General features: G+C 45.4%; 1 protein-coding gene across 2 annotated transcripts in view; it reads right to left on the reverse strand.

The window, feature by feature from the left end:
- Positions 1-19715, reverse strand: part of ITGA9 (integrin subunit alpha 9) — a 327427-nt gene that overhangs the window by 120945 nt on the left and 186767 nt on the right. For both annotated transcript variants that reach the window (XR_007129340.1, XM_047740712.1), the window contains exon 18: positions 2310-2460. Coding sequence is in view for 1 of the 2 variants with exons in the window: in XM_047740712.1 (XP_047596668.1) it covers positions 2310-2460 (151 nt within the window). In the remaining variant the exon portion in view is untranslated. The remainder of the gene's footprint in view (positions 1-2309; positions 2461-19715) is intronic.

Consider the following 19715-nt stretch of genomic DNA (forward strand, 5'->3'; position numbering starts at 1 on the left):
ATCTGTGGGCTTCTCAGGTGCACTGTCCTCACCTGACTAGACCCCTCATCCAGAATGCCTGGGGGCTACCTACTACCCCTCGAGGTGCTCAACATGATACAGGGGTGGCAATAATGCTCTCCTATCACTTTAAGAGGAGAAAATTCTGCTGAGTGATTTATGCTCTTGGGCATATTTCCATCTCTTCACACCCTATATTAATCAGACCAAGGTTACATTTTATGATGGCACACCTTTAGCCATCCCTGCTTCATCCTACTTCCCCTACTTCTCCCCAGCAGCATTCCACCAATATGGCATATGCACCCAGATTGAATGCAGGAGGGCATGGGAAATGTATGTAAGACCCCTGGTATATAGTAGGTAGTCAACAAACACTATGTTGCTTTCCCCAAAGAGTTATAAGACTAAAAATAAAATAATTTGTTCATAGCAATGTCTGTGAAAGAAATTCATCACAGTATTTTTTTTTTTTTTAGATTTATTTAAGAGAGACAGAGCAAGAGAGAGAGTGTGAGGAGAGGAAAGGGTAGAAGGAGATGGAGACAAGCAGACTCCCAGCTGAGTGGGGAGCCTGACATGGGGCTTGATCCCACGACCCTGAGATCATGACCTGAGCTCAAGCCAAAAGTTGGATCTTAACTGACTAAGCCACCAAGCCACTCTCATTCATCACAGTATTAAAGAGGAAAAAACTGGAATGAAATATCTACATAACAGGAATTTGAGGGTAATCCATAGTATACTTTATGACAGAATATTATGCAGCCTCCAAGCTAAAAAGAAAACTATGATGAAGGGAAAGAGAATAGGATCTAGGAAGCTACACAGTTTGTGAAATACTACCACCAAATCCTATATACCGACAGAGTGGGGCCAGCTCAGAACTTTCTAGCAGACAACAGAGAGAACAAAGCCTAGTCACGGGGATGACTGTCTACAGGTAAAAATAAGCCAAAATATTCGGGAAAAGCACAACTATTCCTAATTCTGAGACCAGAGAGAAATTTCTCCCGTAGGTCCTAAGCGAGAGGAACCTGCCACATAATGACACAGTCACCAACTGCATCCTTTCGGTTACCACAGAGATGAGTTTTACTCCTTGAGTGAGCCCCTCTCCCACCACCGCCTACAGGAAGATGGCATCAGGGCACAGGACATGCTGTAGAAGACACTCTATGTGGAGCCAGAGATACTAGAACCCTATAGATACTTGGTTCTCTCTTGACTGGGCTTAAACCGGGATCATTTTTAGGGTATAGAAGATGGGAAGCATGCCTTTCCCATAGTCCTTCTTGATTGCTTCTGTCGCCTCCCCAACCCTAGTGCTCCTAAAAGCTATTAAGCAGCAGAGTCTGAGGTAACCTCTTGTGAAGTTTTTGGAATGTGAGCATTCCAGGTCACTCTCTAGCTTCAGGGCCCCCTTAAGCTGGGCAAGGTTGGTGTAATCCTATCAAAACTGTTGAACTACCAGGACCTGTGTCTGAACGGAAGTTTGTTCACTGGCTTGAAGCTTTTCCCAGCGCTCATCTATGGGCAGGGAGGAGCTGTTCCTCAGAAAGCGATTTTGGTTCCATTTAACACAGACATCAAGGCGCTGTAGTTCCATGTTGTAAACATGCTGAAAAGCTCTAAGAATTGCCTTTAAAACTGCTGTCAAAACTCAGAGCAACCACCAGGGAGGGTGAGGTCTGTCTGAGCCCACTCATTCCTGTTGCCTGCTGGAGACTCGTTCTTTTTTTCTTCCTGTAGGTGGTTCGTTGAGGTGAATTATGGGACAGGAGAGAATACCAACTCCTTTTTCTTTCCAAGTCATTCTACTTAATTTATTCACATCCACAAATTCATGCTGAAAAACTCACTCAGTTCATGAAAATAATTTCATTTCAATTCACTCAAATATATCATAAGCAAACATGCCAAAGCAACCCCCTAATGGAAAGCCTCAAGTGCACCAGGGATGATAACAAGCATAGTAAGCAGCGACCTGTCCTCATTCCTTATCTTGTTTTTCACAACCACTGACATGAAACTGGAATTCTCTAGAACACATGAGTGTCCGGAGAAGGGGTCAGACATAAAATGGTAGGGAGAAGGCTCCATAAGACAGCAAGGAAGGGAGACAGTGTGAGAGATGGATATTGCTCCAATGCAGCTTCTAGGTTCAGGGGGAAAGAATTCTCATAGTTCTGAATGATACCCCACAGAGTGAAAAAGTTTGCAGAATCACTACACATTGCAAGCTATGATGAAAGCCAGAAAATGCTCCAGATGGAACAAAGACTCTCTTTCAGGGGTGCCTTCCTTACCTTCTGCCACATGTTGATGAAGAAGAGCTCCCGGGAAACGTTGAAGGACAGGTTGGCATCATAGGCATCGTCCCCGAGGTTTGAGATGGAGATGTTTAGGGAGATATTCTTCACAGCCCCCAAAGCTAGATATGGGGTTTTACCATCAACGCTGTAAGGAAATATAAGCAGCAATGAGTGCTCTGAAGCTTTCACTAACATAATATGAGACATCAGAGGGTAGCTGGGGGTTGGGGACAGAAACTCCATTGGGGTCAGAACCATACGTTCCAGCAACCTCATTAACCAGCCATGCATCTTTGTGCAAGCAGTCAGCTTCCTCATCTAACAGCCTAACTCACTAGGCTCCTCTGGGGCTCCCAACAATCTCAGAAAATTGTAAGACGTTTAATAGCCTAGACACAGAATCTGGCCATGTATTCGTTCATATGTTTTTGAGTACCGACTACCTGCCAATCACAACTATTCTATTTGCTAGAAGAGAGAACAGTGAACAAAGCAGAGCTCTTGCCTTCTTACTGCTCCAGGGAGACAGAAAACACATACACCAAGCAGCAACCATACAGGTCAGACTGTGATAAGATCTACAGAGAAAACTCACAAAGGGTAGGAAGGGTAGAGAATGCCAGATTTGGAGGGAGAGTGGGTTATAATTTTAAATAGGATGGTTGGGGAAGCCTCACTGATGAGGAGACCTCTGAGTAGAAACCTGATGGAAGAGAAGTAGCAAGATGCACAGACACCTGGGAACTAGTAAAGGGAAAGTTGTGCCTGGCACATTCAAGGACTGGCAAGAATGCCAGAATGGCTAAGAGGAGTGAGCAAAGGGGAGCGAGGGAGCAAATGAGCTCAGAGAGGCAAAGGGAGTAGGGACAGACAGATCATATGGGGCACTTTGGGGCTGTCACAAGGACCTTGGTTTGACTCTGAGATGAAATTCCCGCAGAGCTCTAAGTAGAGGAGTGGTGTCACCTGACTTTCACATGTGAAGCCTCACACTGGCTGTGATGTGAACGGTCTGTAGAGTGTGTGGTCGGGGGGGATGCAGGGAGCCTGGTTGGGAAGCTCTCACAGTAACCCAGGAGGCAGCTCAGACCACACTTAAATAGTGAGAAGAGGTCATGTTCTGGATGTGTTTCCAAGGTTATGCCAACAGGGGCACCTGGGTGGCTCAGTGGGTTAAGCCTCCGCCTTTAGCTCAGGTCATGATCTCAGGGTCCTGGGATCGAGCCCCACATTGGGCTCTCTGCTCAGTGGGGAGCCTGCTTCCCTTCCTCTCTCTCTGCCTGCCTCTCTGCCTACTTGTGATCTCTCTCTCTGTCAAATAAATAAATAAATAAAATCTTAAAAAAAAAAAAGGTTATGCCAACAGATTTGCTCATAGATCGGGTGAGGGGTATTAGGGAAAAAGAGGCATCAAGGACAGCTGGAATGATTTTAGTTTCAACAACTGGAAGGGAAGAGTTGTCCTTCATTGAGACGGGAAAGACCATGGGTATGGAAAGTTCAGCAGGAAAAAATCCAAATGGCTACTGGATCCTTAAGAAGAGGTGTTGAACAGCTGGATGTTTAAGTCTTAAAGGAGGGTCTGGGCTGGAGATATACATTTGGGGGGGACTGGATATGATCGTTAGAGAATGAGCGTAGATAGAGAAGAGGTCTCACACTTAGGGGTTGTGGGTGAGGAGGAGAAGAGAAAGCATGACAAGGGAGGTAGGAGGAAAACCAAGAGAGATGGTATCTAAGTGGCCACAGCAGTCATGTTCCAAGGAAGGAGTAATCAGTTTTGTCAAATGCAGCAGACAGGTCAAAATAACATGAAGAATTAGGACTGGCCACTGTAATTAGCCACCTGGAGGTCACCGGTGATCTCATTAAGAACTGTGTTAAGTGGCGTGATAGGGATGGAAGCTTGAAATTGGCTTAAGAGATGGAGGAGCAGAATAAACGGAAACAGTGAGTACACTCAACTATTTGGAGGAGTTTTTCTGTAAAGAGGAGTAGAGAAATAGGATGACAGCCAGGGGTGGGGAGTGGGCTCAAGGCAACTGTTTTTTGTTTTTTTTTTTAAGATGGAAATGATCGTAGCATATTTGCACAAGCATGGGAAGGATGTATCACAGAGGGAACAACTAATGACATGACAGGGAACAACTGCTGGATGGCCTGGTGGACAAATGGAGGAGCTGGCCTCAGCCAGCACAAGGTGAGAAACTGGAGCCAATGGCACTGACATGAGTAGACGGGTGTTAGAAACAAAGCAGAGGTTCCTTTGTGATTGCTTCCATTTTGCACTGAAACAGAAGTAGGGTCGAAGACTGGGAAGGGAGAGGAGAAGGAGGAAGGAACACTTGAGGGGCAAAGAGAAGAAGGGAAATGGCAGCCCAGGATGTGGGGGAGTGAGCAGGCCATCCATGGAGGACAAGGGAATGAGGACAATTGGGATGAGGACAACGATGAAGGTGCACATGAGATGGATGACTGTTGTGTGACATGAGCTGTGGACAAAACAAATTCACATTGGTAGCCCGTCTTTGGCCAACCAGTTAATGGATGATGTGATTAAGCTTAATCAGAGTTTATGTAATGGAGAGTCTGGTATTTTTCTCTGCTTAGCATCCTGACACCTTCCTGTTTGGGAGGAATCTCAAAATAGGTGGGAGGGGCACATCAGAAGAAAGGGGGTAGGCCCTCCTTCTCCCCTCCTCTTGATAGCTAACGTGTGGGCGCCTGACTGGGCACACAGTCATAAGATCAAAGCGTAGTTAGTATGGCCAGCAGATGTTCCCAAGCAGGGCCATGAATTTTGAGGGTTGCACAAAGACCCTGGGGTTCTCTGAGATCTTTTGAGGTGGCTACACGGGTGTTGAGATTCCAGGGGTGGTATCCTGAGCTAAGCCTGGTCTCCCCTGTTTCCTGTTCATGTTGGTTCCCCAGGCTTCCTGCCTATGCTCTGAATCAGCCCATATCCTTCCAATAAATTCTTCTTCTGCTTAAATTAACCAACACATGTTTATTGCTGTTTGCAACCATTAATACAACAAATAGAGGATGAAAGAGAGGAGATATATCCAAAATCTCAGTAGGCTATAACCCTTGGAAATACAGATTGCCTCGGGGGAAGGGGGGAGCAGTCCTCATTTCCCATCCATGTAGAGAAGACCTCACTTTCCTGTACGCCCCAGCACTTCGGCAAGGATAACATGTGCAACGATGGCCTTGCTTTTGGAAGTGAGAGCTCTGAGGATCCAAACAAGATGTGAAAAATTAACTTAGAGAAAAGTTTCAAATTCTTGAATGGCCTCCAATACATTGAGACCCTGACCTCAAGCTATTGTGGTAGTTACTTATTATTGTTGGCCATCTTAATTTTAAACAATTGATGGGTTATTTCTGTCCTCCTGTTTGCTTTTGTAAGATTACAGGAGTAATCCTCAGGCCTGGAGGAGTTACGAGGGCGTGCTAAGCTTGCTTTCTCTTGAGAAGGAATGGCCTAAGCCCTCGAAAGTAGCCCAGTCACATCAGAAATTATCCATAGTTTCCAAATGGAACATAGAGAGACAATACAGAGAAGCACAGGACCGTGGGGTCGGGAGCTGCCTCCTCATTCCAGTTTTGTTGTTCATGATCAGCCTCCCTTCCTCACATATAAACGGCAAGGGAGCAGGCCCGGATGTCTAACCTTCTCCAGCACCCGGAGCTCGGGTCTCTGACACTTAATCAGGCAGCAAGGTCCTTCCTGGTCTTTCAGAGTCAAGTGACTCTAACATGGCTCCATGGCAAAGGGAAGCCAGGCGCCTTCCAGGGCGGAATATGAACTCAGACTTCCTTATAAAGGGGCGCCTCAAAGCTGTTTTCACTTTCTACACAGTCTAAGACTCATGTCTTCATAGGTCTTTGGAAGCACGTCTCTGCTTCCAAAGCTATTCTTAGAAATGAAACAAAATGTAATTTGCCTGGTGTTGGGTGCTTTGAAACATGTCATCTTTTTGAAACTTTACAACACCATGAGCCGTTCCTGATGTCAGTCCCATTTTTAGAGGCAAGGAGATGGAGAAGCAGAGATAAGGTGGCTGGCCAAGGAGCTGTGCTGGGCTTAGAAAGAAGCACCTCCTATGCCTTCAAAGACCTGCCCCCTCCATCGTGGGCCCCTTCTGATCTCTCTCCTGGGGGAAATAAATCTCCTTATTATGAGCCCCTCTAGCCCCATGTGCTCCTCCAACCTCTCACAGCACTTACCAAGGCTGGGAGGCCACATTTATTTGTGTGGTTATTTGATTAAGAAACATCTCTTCCCTATTAAAATCTAATCCCCAGGGGGCAAAGACCCCGGTCTGATTTGCTCATCAATGAACCCCTGGTGACAGACTTGGGCCAGGCACACAGTAGGTGTTCAGCGAACCCTTATGGAAATGGAGGACTGAACGTGCCCAACATCCCCACAACAGTTCATCAGCTCAACCTTTGCATTTTATAGTTGGAGACATGAGCCCACCCCCTCCCCCCACCCAAAGGGGAACCCACTTTGGTCAAGGTCACGGAGCCACGTACTGGCTGAGCTGGAGCTACTGCCCAACTTCATGCCCGACTTCCTTTGGCATGAAGGTCATCTAAGCCACAGTTCTTACATAAACTCCATCTCAGTTGGGAAGGGCTTTGGGAAGAAAAATCTTTTATGACATCTAAAAAGAACGGAACCCCCACGGAGACCAATCTCTCTGTCAGGACTGAAAGAGTATGATACTCGGGTATAGGGGTTTTCAGCAAACATCCCACCAGTGCTTATTTGTTATAGAACTACCTTTCTAAGTCTCGGGGAATCTTATTCCCTGAGATATTTTGCCATTAATTCCAATTTGCTTGTGCAATCTTTTAAATGTGTCTTATTACTTGTTCACCACTCACTCATATTTTTATATGAAAAGTGTTACTAACAATCAACATACAATACAAATCATATAGTTTCTATAAAGTGTATCTGACAGCACATAGAGAGCCTGCTGGAAATATAATGCTCATTTGTTATGAAAAATAATAAGTGTAACTGCCCTAATACATCTTACAGCAGCTGTTTTTGGAATATGTTGGGCTTATATTTAAGTTTAGTGCTGATTCATGTTACTGCTGCCATGTCAATAGCACTGGGATGCAGAACCCTTCTCTGACGTCACTTGCCACCACTCAGAAGTCCTCACTGGGGAGATGCCATCCATTTCCATATCAGCTGTCATATGCTGAGCTCCTGAGGCCACCAAAGTAAATTCTTTCCCCTCTACAGTCTAGCAAGCAATTTTATGCAGGTAATTTTTTGAGAAGATGCTAAGGGAAGAAATTAAAGTAGCTCAATGGTGTTTAATAATTAATGATCCATTGAATCATTTTAGATTTTCCCTAAGTCTTAAAGATTAAAACCATGACTTTATGTAAATAATCTGCAGTTATAATCCACCTTCCATAAGATATAATACTTCTATTTTCTTTTGCTGCTGGCTGCACTCTAGACTGAGTCAAGGATGTCAATACAGGAGCTAATCAAGTGCATTCTAGCCAACTGTATTTGAGTTTTAAAAACTTGTCATACCCTTATTATTACTGACGATCTATTTGCCACCCACAACTGTATTTGATAATGACAACTAGGATAATGGTATAGGGCAGCCAAATCCATCTGTGTTTTTCCTTCCCACCTTCATTCTTTTGTCTCCCCCATTCTCCCTCCCTTCCTTCTAGTATTTATCTATCTATCTGTTACTATTAAAGCTACCTTCTCAACTTCAGTGTCAGGGATACAGGTCCCAGACACCTAGGAGTTCACAGTCTAATGGAGGAGCCAAACACGTAAGACAAAAGTTGACATCAACATGTGTCAAGCGGTGACTGAGAGGGATGAAGAAACATCCCTAGGAAGTCCCTTATGCTATGAGAGCACAAAGAAGGAATTCTTCAGAGGGCGGTGGGGGAAGGGTGAGGAGTATCTGGCAAGGCATTACTGATGGGGTGAGCCATGAGTCCTACAACAATGGGAAGACAGCCCTGTCAACAAAATTTTTGCTAAGCCTGATTATACACACACACACACACACACACACACACAGGCAATCCTTAGTTTTTCCATCCATGGAAATCATATTAAAAAGGACATTGTGAAGCAGATCATATTCTTCCCTAGGACAAACGTCAAAATTGGGGGCAGCATTCCTTGAATAATGATCCAGGATCCAACAAATCACAGATAGCCTCAACAATGTGTCATAAAAGCAAGGATATAAATTACAGGCACTGCAATTTAAAATCACAGACAATGCTTCCTATTCTTACAAATGGGCAGACATCATAAAAAATGGAACTGGACAGCTGGAGGGGGGCTCGCTGGAGTCATCATTTTGCAGTTAGAGGCCAGAGAGGGAATCGCGTCCCTGCGGCAAAGCCGGGCAGCCCTCCCAACTTCCCCGGGAGGTCTAGTGTTCCTCCCTCTGTTCCCAGTGTTTTTAAAATACAGAAACATGCAATTAAATAGCCTAAAATTTGCATAAAGCTTACTTGGCTATCATAAGATGAGAAAAGAAATTGTGTCTGCCTTCCTAGCATTTGGACTACTTAGAATATTGGGAGGTGTCTCCTCTTTACAAAAGCTGTCTGAAGTGCTTATTTTCCTCTTGACAATTTTCCTTGAAATTGGTGGAGGTATTCAGGGTGATTCTGGATGCCTTCAGCAGCTCAGCTGGGCAACCTCCTTCTTGGCACTTTGTTGACAATTATGAGAGTTTTTCAACTATTAGTGCTTAAAATCACAAACATGATAAAACCAAAAAACCACAGTTGCTCATCTGATATCTTCCTAGAAGGGATATGCACAAAGGTACCAAATAAATTGATTAGATGTGAAGGACATATACCACAAAGCTGATAAGATGAGTCATGCCAACCCTCACCACCACCCCCCAAAAAAACCGCCAAAAACAAAACAGGTACAGACTAAGGTACAAAATGAATTCAGAGGAAAGAAATCACTGTAGATTGAAGTTATCTTAAGAGGTAGGAATTGAGCCCCACCTTAAAGAATGAGGAGGACAGGGGTGGAAACAGGAAGTAGATTTCAGGCATAGAAGAAAGTAAACAACAGGTAAAAGGATGAAGGGGACTCCAATAATATGGAAAGGAGCAGGAAAAGCACATCCCTTAGCAGTAAGATGAGTGAGAAGCAAGATGATGACATAGGCTGCATCCAGATTCCCATGAATCTCAAATGTCCCAGTTCTGGGTTGATCTTCTAGACCAGCGAGCTTAACCGTGTTATCTTGAGTCATCAATGCCAGGCAGTATTGCAACCAATTAGTTAGTAACTAATAAGGTACCATAGTGAAAGTATTACAAAATGCAGCAGGCTAGAGGTGGTTCTTCTCTGTCCCCTGGGGTCTTATCACTACAGCCTGCAATTCCATCTGCCAGCGTCCCCATCTTTTGCTGAAGGGCTTTTCTCTGTAGGCCAGCAGAGTGCCAAACAATGAAGTCCCTGATGGCCCTGGAGCAGCCCTCGACCAATGACCAGTGGTGACTGGGATATAATTACCTCGGTTCCCTCACCTACTGGGTGCAACAATTCTGAAGTTCATGCTCTAGGCCAGTGTTGTCTAACACGGCATGCACTAGTCACAGGTGGCGTCAGAGCACTGGAAATGTGACAGCTCTGAATTAGGTATAAAATACATATCTGGTTTCTAAGACTTAGCACGATAAAATTAAAAAAAAAAGTAAAAACCTCAATCGTCATTTTCATATTAATTACATATTTAAATGAATTATTAGATAGGTTAAATAACATCTATTTCACATTAATTCTTCAGTGTAGCTACTGGAAATTTTTTAATTGAATATTGGGCTTTCATTATGCCTCCACTGGCCAGGACTGTCCTAGACGTTCAGTAAATTCTATGTATTTTACTTTCAACAGTATGGTGGATTTATGCTTCATCTTCAGTGGTACATATTTGTTCATGTTACTTGCAAAGAAGAGATCTAAGGAAAATAAGGTACATTTGGGTAAAAACAAAATTATTTAAAAAGTAAAATTGATAATACTTAGCTCTTGATTGTACTTGCTTGTAAACGCACTTGCTTATAAAACGTTGCAATAAACGTTATGAAATGTCAGAAAAAGAAATTCCATATGTGTGTTCTTTCTCCTCACAGAGTGATTTTGAGTTTCACCAAAATCAGATGCCCAAAGTTATCCACAGTGCAGATAAGCCTCACTGGTTCCGCCTAACGTGGTGGGAGACGAGGAAGCCAGCCACGTGGACCTCGCCAGTCAGGAAGGTCTCAGCCTGGCTTTGTCAGAGGTGGAACCCGAAGCAAGTCTGAGAGCAACCAAGTCATTTATTTGGGAGGTGGTCCCAGAAAACACCAGTAGGTGAGGGGTGGAGTGAGACATGGAGGGACAGGCAACCAAAACAAGGATGTGACATCAAGTCCGTCACCTCTGTGGGCACCTGTAGCTTCATCCTGCTGGGGTTATTGAAAACTTACAGAATGTTCACCTCAGAGTTCTCCCAGCTACGAGGTGAGGGAAGTACTGACATGTGAGTCCCGTAGGCCATGGTCAAGGGCTGCTGGTGGAAGGGAGGGTCTCTCTCCAGTGCCTCTGTCTGCTACATGGTGGGCAGAGCAGGCAGAGACACAGAAGCAGGAGCTGTGACACAGGGCCTGCTGGGAGTGGGCGGGGGGACTCTTACTCTGGAATTTTATAGATGGAAGCATGACCCAGAGAGGGAGGCCTGTCCTGGCAGAGCAGCTCAGTCAATCCTCTTGACCGTGAACAGTAGGCCCTGAAGAAGCCCTACTCCACCCCTGCGATCCCTGCCCTGCTCACGTCCACTCATCTCAGGTGCCACAGGCTCCACTTCTACTGACAGTTCCAGCCCACACAGGCCTAACAGTCCTGCCAAACGTGGTATGGGTGGACAAACAACCCCTCCCCCGGGGGGCGATCGCCAGGAGGTTACACCAAGGGTGCTGTTCTGGTTGCCCGTGACTAGCAACTGCTCTTCACGGTAGCTACACCAGTCACTGTAGGGGTGGTTAGCTGTCTTGAACATTGCCCCTGTCCTAAACCAGCACCCATTAAAGTTAAACAGGACACTTGCTAAATCTGAGGGGTATGTATTTCTGAGCTACCCTAGTGCAATCCACTTTGGAGAGAACGATCAGGGACCAATTCAAGAAGGTCGAGATGACAACAAACACAAATTTCCAAGGCCCCCTCGGTAGGGCATGTGCTCTGTGAGGGACTTCTCTCAGCTTCCGAGCCTGGGGAGCCAGCTGTGGGTACTTCTGGGGCTCAATAGGGCTCACACCATTTTCCCCCAAAATGTCCTACGGTGTTAGCATCTCAGCCTCTCCTCACCTCTAGGGGCTAAGAGCTCTTCCAGTCCAGTCTACTGCTGCTTCTGAGGGTTATGCCAAAGCCCCCTGGATCCATTACAGAAGAGCCAGACTGGAGGTATCTCTTCGGTGACCCAAGCAACACCTCTATATAGAAAATGAGGGATCTAGACCAAACAATATGGAAACCCATTCTCAGAAACCCAACATTTCTGTCTCCAAAGAATAAAGCTGCCAACTTCAGCCATTATAGGTAAGACGCCAGGATGAATGTCCTCACCAAATTCTGTATACACTCAGTGTGGGGCGCCATGTTTTCAGACTCTTGGTCCCTTTCTCTCAGCTTGTAATAAGCCAGAGAAGCTCTCCTTTTCCCAAGGTGGTCATTCTCACACGACAGAACTCTAGACAAAGAAACCATGAAGGACAGCAAGGGATTACGAAGGAGTAAATTCTCACAGAATGCCATCTCTGAAATTTCTTTCCTACAGGGATGGGAAATTGTTTTGATTTGCTGACTAGTTTTAGTCAGTGACAGCCTAACTCTTTGGATGCCTATAGATCTCATTGATAAGTTATTTAGAATTCAAATGCCAATTTTTCACTGCTGTGAAAAATCACAAAAGTTTCCGGATTTATAAGGTTCTAATGACTGTGGCAAATAGGAATTTATTTTACCAAAAAAAACCCCCAAAAACCAAAACCCAAAAAACCCCACCAGGAAATACCCAAAAAGTATATTGGGTCAAAAAGGTACAATCCTAAATATATTTAAGAAGTCAGATCTCAGTATGTTTTATATTTTAATAAACTCTAGGATGATAGGAGGTGTTATTTCTGACTGATGGTTAGTCTTACCCTGTGGTGATCATACAGCCGGCCCCATGCAAAGCCGGCCTCAGACAATCCCCTGTGGCTTAGAGCCCCAGCCCAGAACCACCTGCTCTAAGCCATTTGATACTCCCTACACCAACCAACCTGCTTGAGATCCTCTCACTTCACAGCCAACAACACATTTTACTTTCAGACTCACTGACACATCTGGGAGCTGCCTGCTTCAAAGTTCTCCATGTCCTACCTCTGCCACCACTCAGCCTCTCCTCCAGCTGTCCTGCCTTTGGTCTCCTGGACGGGCACCACCGTCATCTGTCCGGGCTTCAGCTGCCTCAGCTGATGTGCTCACATGGCTTGTCCCAGACCCCTCCCAGCATCTATCTCGACATGTGTCTACTTTCAAATACACTTAAGAAAACCTAAACAGCAACTGTCTACTTTAATTTCTTCTTTTGTTTTAAATCCATAACTTTAAGAGGTTTTAATATTCATATCATTTGTATTTTCAAGTGCTGCATCAACTGAAAACACTATCATCAAACAGAACACGCTATATGTATGTAGGTTTTAAACTTCTCCAAAACTGGGTTATCATGCCATAGAGTTTGAGACACACTTCACATCTCACCAAGTTTTAGAAACCCCTTCTAATCATGCAAAACAGATCCATATGGTTATTAACCACAGATAGAGATCACGAGACACCTCTGTAAGGCACGTCAATTAAAGTTTATGGTGGGTCACCAGAATGATTCCTGAGACTGAGTTTTTGGTTTGAAAGCCACTTACATGAAGCCAGAAACACCTCTATCTCCTGCAAATGTACCCACCTGGGCCAGTTTTATGCTCATAAAGTGAGAGAAAAGCATTTACTGAGGTGATCTGAGTCAAATAGTGGTTTCCCTAGCAACAGTCAGATAATTAACATAAATATATGGGATTTGAAGAAAATAACATGCCTATCTCCTGACTTTGCTAGCATCAATTTCGTCCTAGATCTGGCTCATTCAGTAACTCATGGAGTGCTAGAAACAGTGTTGCTTCAATGGGCATCCTTTTCCTAACAAGGCAAACATGAGAAGCTAGAGGGTCGGCCTCCCCCTGCCCCATCTGTTTAACTGTGAAAAGAACTGCTGGTTCTCAGCTAACAGGAATTCAAATCCTCAGCAGCCTTTACTTTAGTAGTTTCTGGAATCACTAAATCTTAGGACATCTGGAACAAATCAGGTCCACTCACTGTAACAACTGGATTAAAGACAAAGAATATTTGGGGCGGGGGGAGGGCACAAAGGAATTCCCCAAATCTGTGGGCCACTCAGAGGTCTGATGTCATAAGACAGGATGGTGTGCCACGATGTGCGAGCCAACCCAGCCATGGTGTGGCATCACTCTACATGGCACATCAGCTGCTCTTGAAACCCGGCCACCACACACCCAAAATGCAAGAAGCAGATCCTCCTTTCACGGAAACTGGCAGGACAGATAACTCAAGAGAACCCAAATCAGCAGGGCCACTGTGGTCCCTTGACAAGGACGTCAGCTGTGGCCATAATTTTTCTGTGCTTTGAGCTCAAGAAGCAAATGGGGGACCTAAATGGTCACAGACAATTAAACGTGTTGAAATTACAAGCCTCCCCGGTTTGGAAACCTTTTTCCTGTGTGGTGAGGAGCCCTAGGAGCAAGGAGAATATAGGTCTGCCTGCCTGGGTCCTCTGAGGTTCCTTGAAGGCAGAAATAAGAATACACACAGCAGGCAGGGCATGTCAAACAACTGTGAATGGGACCCCTTGTCCACAAAGTGGGCACCACATTCATTCCGCAGCCCATTTTCTCTCCCTTGGGCCCAAGGCACTAATTTTCTTGAGCTCATCAAAGTTCTGATGGACAGTTACCTGTGTCTTTAATAAACCAAGAACAAGGAAGGAATGTATACTAATTAATCCGTATATTTTAGACCCTAGGAGACAGAGAGTCAGGGAAACACTCCCTTCAGTGGTTTCCAAGTTTGGTCTTACCTTAAAAAAATATATATATATAACATGACAACAGTTTTATAATGAGATCCCAGTTCTACATAATAAAAATGTTCTGTCTACTTCTGTTAACAAAGCAAAACATTGGCTTCTCCAGCATGTATCTTTTCCCATAATCAGGAAAAATTTCTGAACAGGGGTTTTTAGCTTGTTTTTTTGTGTCACCAGATACTCTTGGTGGTCTCCTGAAATGAACGGTCCCCTTACCAAAGTAATGTTTTAAAATGCATAAGATGAAAAATCAGATTACAAAGAAACCAATCATACGAAAACATGATAATTGCATTTTAAAACATATGGTTTAGTAATATGTGTTCTTTCTTTTGTAACATTAAGTAATAAGATTTGGCAGTGGGTCTAGTAACTACCCTAACTTTGAAGTAGGGATGAATGTAAATGATATTTTGAAACAACTGCAACTTTGTAACTTGATAGGAAAGCATCAGTGATTTCTATGTGTGACAGAGTCCCCCTAATATTTCCTATGCTTTGTTGTCTACATTAGTAATTGAATAAAATATGGCATTCCAGTTTGAAGTTAGCGAGCATAGAGATTGTTTTCCTACTCAAGTTCACAAACTCTATGTACCCTATGCACAGATCACTAAGAGGATACGGACCCAGGTTAGAGCCTCTGTCCTATAGGAAGGGGAGGGAGTGGGGCTGCTTTAATGATGGGAAGGAGAGGCCATGCTGGGGGAGAGAGAAAAGACAAGAAAGCCATTTCTGAAAGGTGTATAATAAGATATTTACAAATGCTGTGGATTTCCTTCACCTCAATTCCACTGTCCCTGGACTAACAATGAGCCATTTTTAAAATTGATGAACCTGGGAAGGTGGGCCAGGGAGGTACATAGGTACAAAGAGAATCTTCTTCTTGGCTTAAAAGGCTAAATTCTTTTTGTGTTCTTCCACATGAGGAGAAAGAAACAAAAGGAACACTTTAAAAATTAGTTTTTCATTTTTGTTCTTGAAGAAACACAACTGTCGACCGAAACAATGGCATTCACCTCTTGCTCAAATTCCATTATCACAGAAAATATTCTTAAAAAAGAGCCCAGCACTCCAGTCAGGACCTGTGCAGCGAAAGCCATCCCTCACCAGGGTACCCCCTCTCCTTTTATCCCTTGTGTCTGCAGAGCCCTCTTTAAAAACAAAGTCCTGGGGAAGAAGCAATCAGAAGTAATCCTAAAAACACAAAATCCGGGGGAGGCTGGGTGGCTTAGTCGGATGTTTCCAACTCTTGGTTTGGACTCAGGTCAGAATCTCAGTGTCGTGAGATTGAGCCCTGCACCGGGCTCCATACTCTGCACAGAGCCTGCTTGAGATTCTCTTTCTCCCTCTGTCCCTCCCCCTGCTCACGCACTTAGATAAATGAATGAATGAATGAGTGAGTGAGTGAGTGAATGACACAATATCCCTCTCACCACCTGAAGGGACCTCCTACACATCACCCCATAGGCCTGGTTTTTATTTTATTTTATTTTATTTTTTAAAGATTTTATTTATTTGACAGAGAGAGAAGTCACAAGAAGGCACAGAGGCAGGCAGAGAGAGAGAGAGGGGGGAAGAAGCAGGCTCCCTGAGGAGCAGAGAGCCCAACGTGGGGCTCGGTCCCAGGACCCTGGGATCATGACCTGAGCTGAAGGCAGAGGGTTTAACCCACTGAGCCACCTAAGCGCCCCAGGCCTGGTTTTTAAAAACCAAAAAAACCCTTCTAATTCCAAGAGGGCATGTGAATAGTCTATTGGCAACTCTTTTCCTGATATCTGCTAAACACATTTGATTTCATTTTCTCTAAAAACTCAACTTCCTAAAAAAAAAATCAGGCTGCCTAGCTAGGCAATCTAAGAACGAACAAACAGGATGTTAGGTCAGTTTCCCTGGAAGCAGTCTCCGATGGGGATTCAGGTGCTTTTTCAAGGGATGCCATGGGGAGCAAGGGGCATAGAAGGAGGCTGGGGCAGGGAAGATGCTGAGCAAGACTGTGGTCTTGGGGAGAGTTCCTAATTCACAGGGGGGCTGCGGAGCACAAACTGTAGCATGGAATTACCTACGCTTGAGACAAGGGGCTGGTCTTTTCATCCCCCAAATGGGTCAGTCATTGGCTGAGAGCTGCACTGGGGTGGGTGTCACCTCCCAGGCAAGGTGATTCCTGTAAGTGAGGTCCATTCTCCAGACCAGAAGAGGGGCAGCTGTGAGCCCTTAGCAGCTGACACTTATGGCAGCTGGGACAGGGCATGTGCACAGTGCAAAGGATCTGGGTGTGGCACCAATAGCATCCACCCAGCCTCATCATGTTTGGGTCAAAAATCACCTGGCATGGGGTCAGAAAAGCAGAATCATAAGTTCTTTACATTGTACCTCCCTTCTCATGGCAATTTGCAAGGAACCGTGACTTATGGGTGGTCCATGTTAATACCCAAGTCTGTCACCTTTGGCTCTCAGGGAGGGGGCCGGTGACCACTAGGGACAAAGCCAAAGGCTTGTCCCTCCTTGGCCACAGTTGTCTTGGGTTTTGCCTCTGTGGAGAGCAGCAGGGCCAGAACAAACTTAGGAAGGATGCTCACGAGGGGGCGTGTGCAAGACAACAAGAAGGGTGTGTGGGGGAAGATTTACTTTGGAAAACAAAACAACTACATGTCCTTGGAATCTGGCTTTTCATACAGTAATAATAGTCTGGTCCAGGATGGAGGAGGCTAGTAATGGTGGCAAGAGACCACTGACCCAGCCACAGAATCAACCGCAAACACCTTCGCAAAGAAACAGCACGTGGCTCCCCATCCGCTCTCGACTTGAGAGGTGAGGGATCTAGTTACTACCTTCTCTCCATAGTTCCTTTTCTTAGCTTAAAAGTCCAAGGAGAGGGAAAGCAACGGCCACATCATTTTGATCCTGCTGGAAAGATGCTTACACATAAAACTTCCAGTGGTCAGCTCTATTTGGAAGCCAAGGAAAATATTACCAAATAAAATTTTATTAGGTACACCCGCAAAGTAGACCCAGGCTCCTTAGGTTGCTCAGGAGGGAGGTGGGCTATGGGCAGGCACGTTCCCAGTGGCTTCCGCGGTTGCCATGGTTACTCTGCAGCCCTGCCTTCCACGTTCTTTTATGGATTCCCCATCCTCTCATTATCCAGATGGAAAATCCCCATGTCTGCTCAGCATGCAGAAGGCCATCCCTGAAATCCAGTATTTGTTGGGATAGATTTCTGCTCCTCTTGTGTGTGTGTGTGTGCTTGTCGGGCATGGGGGAGTGGGAGGGATGCCTGAAAACGAAGTGACCTCCCCTCCATGTTCTCAATCTGCCCAACAAGGGAACATGGTCAGTTCCTTAAGTGGTGGCCAACTGTCCCCAACCTTGCACTGAGACTGGTAGGTCGTTTAGGAAACTACAATTCAGATCCACCCTGAGATAGGAAATTCCTCAAATCATTTCTACTTGGCTAACAGCGTACTGGGCATCAGCGACTGCCCAGGTTCCCCAAGCTGCCATGGCCATTTGAAGACACAAGAGATGGGTCTAATGGCTAGGACACTGGACTTGAACTCAGAAATTCACCAGCACGTGTTTTTCCTGCCACTGCTATGTAACTTTCTGTTGGACCTCAGATAAGTGACTCTAGTTCCTGCCTATCAGCTTCCATTCTGTCCCTGACATGCTGTGGCTGTCAGTACATACACACAAACCACCAACCATGAACCCCTGCAAGCTGGGCTTGTTTTTACCCTGCCTAGGTTACTCCATAGGACAACAGAGAAGGCATCTCAGAACCACAGAGTCACCCTATGTGCTCATCCCTAGCCTGGCTAGAGCCAGGGCTCCAAAGAAACACAGCTGCTTGGCCTCACTCCACTCAGGTCCCTCCCAGGATGACGGAGGGGCCAGAGGTCTTATCGTCTCTGCCTGGGATGTGCTGTGGACACATCCTTTACCTGCCTTTGCTGCTGTCCTCAGGAAAATGGGAACAAAGCTCCCAGCCCTGTCCCTGGCTTGTGGGTTTGCTCTAAAACCCAAATGCTCTTCAGCATGTGGGCATTACGTGGTCATGTTTGCTAGAGAAGGACAAAGCAGTAAGATACAAACAAATGTGATAGGAAATAAAGTTACCATAGTAATGGAGAATGTTGGGTATTTGGCAAAACACTGGAAAGCAAGCATTCTCAGGAAGTTTTAAAGGGAAGAAGCCTTGGGGCCAAAAGGTGCTATAACGCTCCTCTTAGAAACTCCAGAATACGTTCATCAACTGAGATTCTTTGAAAAAGTGGGTGTAGTAGACATAACCCATGCCCCTGCCACTCCCCTCGGATTGTTGCACTCTTGCTAACTTCCAGCTGCCAGTTTTTGCATCTTTGTATCCAAGGGTCTTTTTCTAGAACCAGACAAGGCTGCTGTCACAGGCTGGTGGTGCCAGGGAATTAACTGTCTCTACCCTCCCAACCCCAGAGTAGCCCACAACCAATGACTGAGAGTCAAATACCCCAGCCCCTTGGCCCCTCTGATGCAGTAACTGTAAGGTGAGTGTTTTCCACGGTTCCCGAGCATCTCCTTGCAGGATGAAGCAGCAGCCGTCCACTGTGATATCTGGGTATGATGACCTGACTGATGGCTTCTCTCCACTCACATCCCCTGTCATGTGACATTGCAGCCTCTCCCATCAGGAAGCAGAGTTTATGTCCCCACCCCTTGAATCCCGTTGACCCTGTGACTTCACTTTGGCCAACAGTGTGTGACAATGAAACTAGACCTCATGAGTCCTTGGGCATTGCTGTCCTAGAATTTGGATGCCTGCCCCACCATAAGAATAAGCCTGAGCTTGCTGGCTAGAGGACGAGGGACCACATGGAGGACAGTGGAGGAACTCTGGCCAACGATAAGCCAGTCATCACAAACAGAGGCAACCAGCCAACCTGAACTTGGCTGTTGATCTATGAGGGAGCCCAGGAGACCAGAAGACCCAAACAGTTGAGCCCAGCCTAAACAGATGATCCACAGAATCAAGAGATAAATAAACAGTGGTTTCTCCAAGGCATGAAGTTTTGGGGTGATTTGTTACACAGCAATAAGAAACTGATATGCTAGTGTTGCATTGTGATGCAGTAAACTGTCCCTATTTGTTTCCACCAAGCCTGGTATAGCCGTAGCCAGTTCTCTGTTA

This window comes from Lutra lutra, chromosome 1 (genome assembly GCF_902655055.1).
Source record: "Lutra lutra chromosome 1, mLutLut1.2, whole genome shotgun sequence".
Taxonomy (NCBI): domain Eukaryota; kingdom Metazoa; phylum Chordata; class Mammalia; order Carnivora; family Mustelidae; genus Lutra; species Lutra lutra.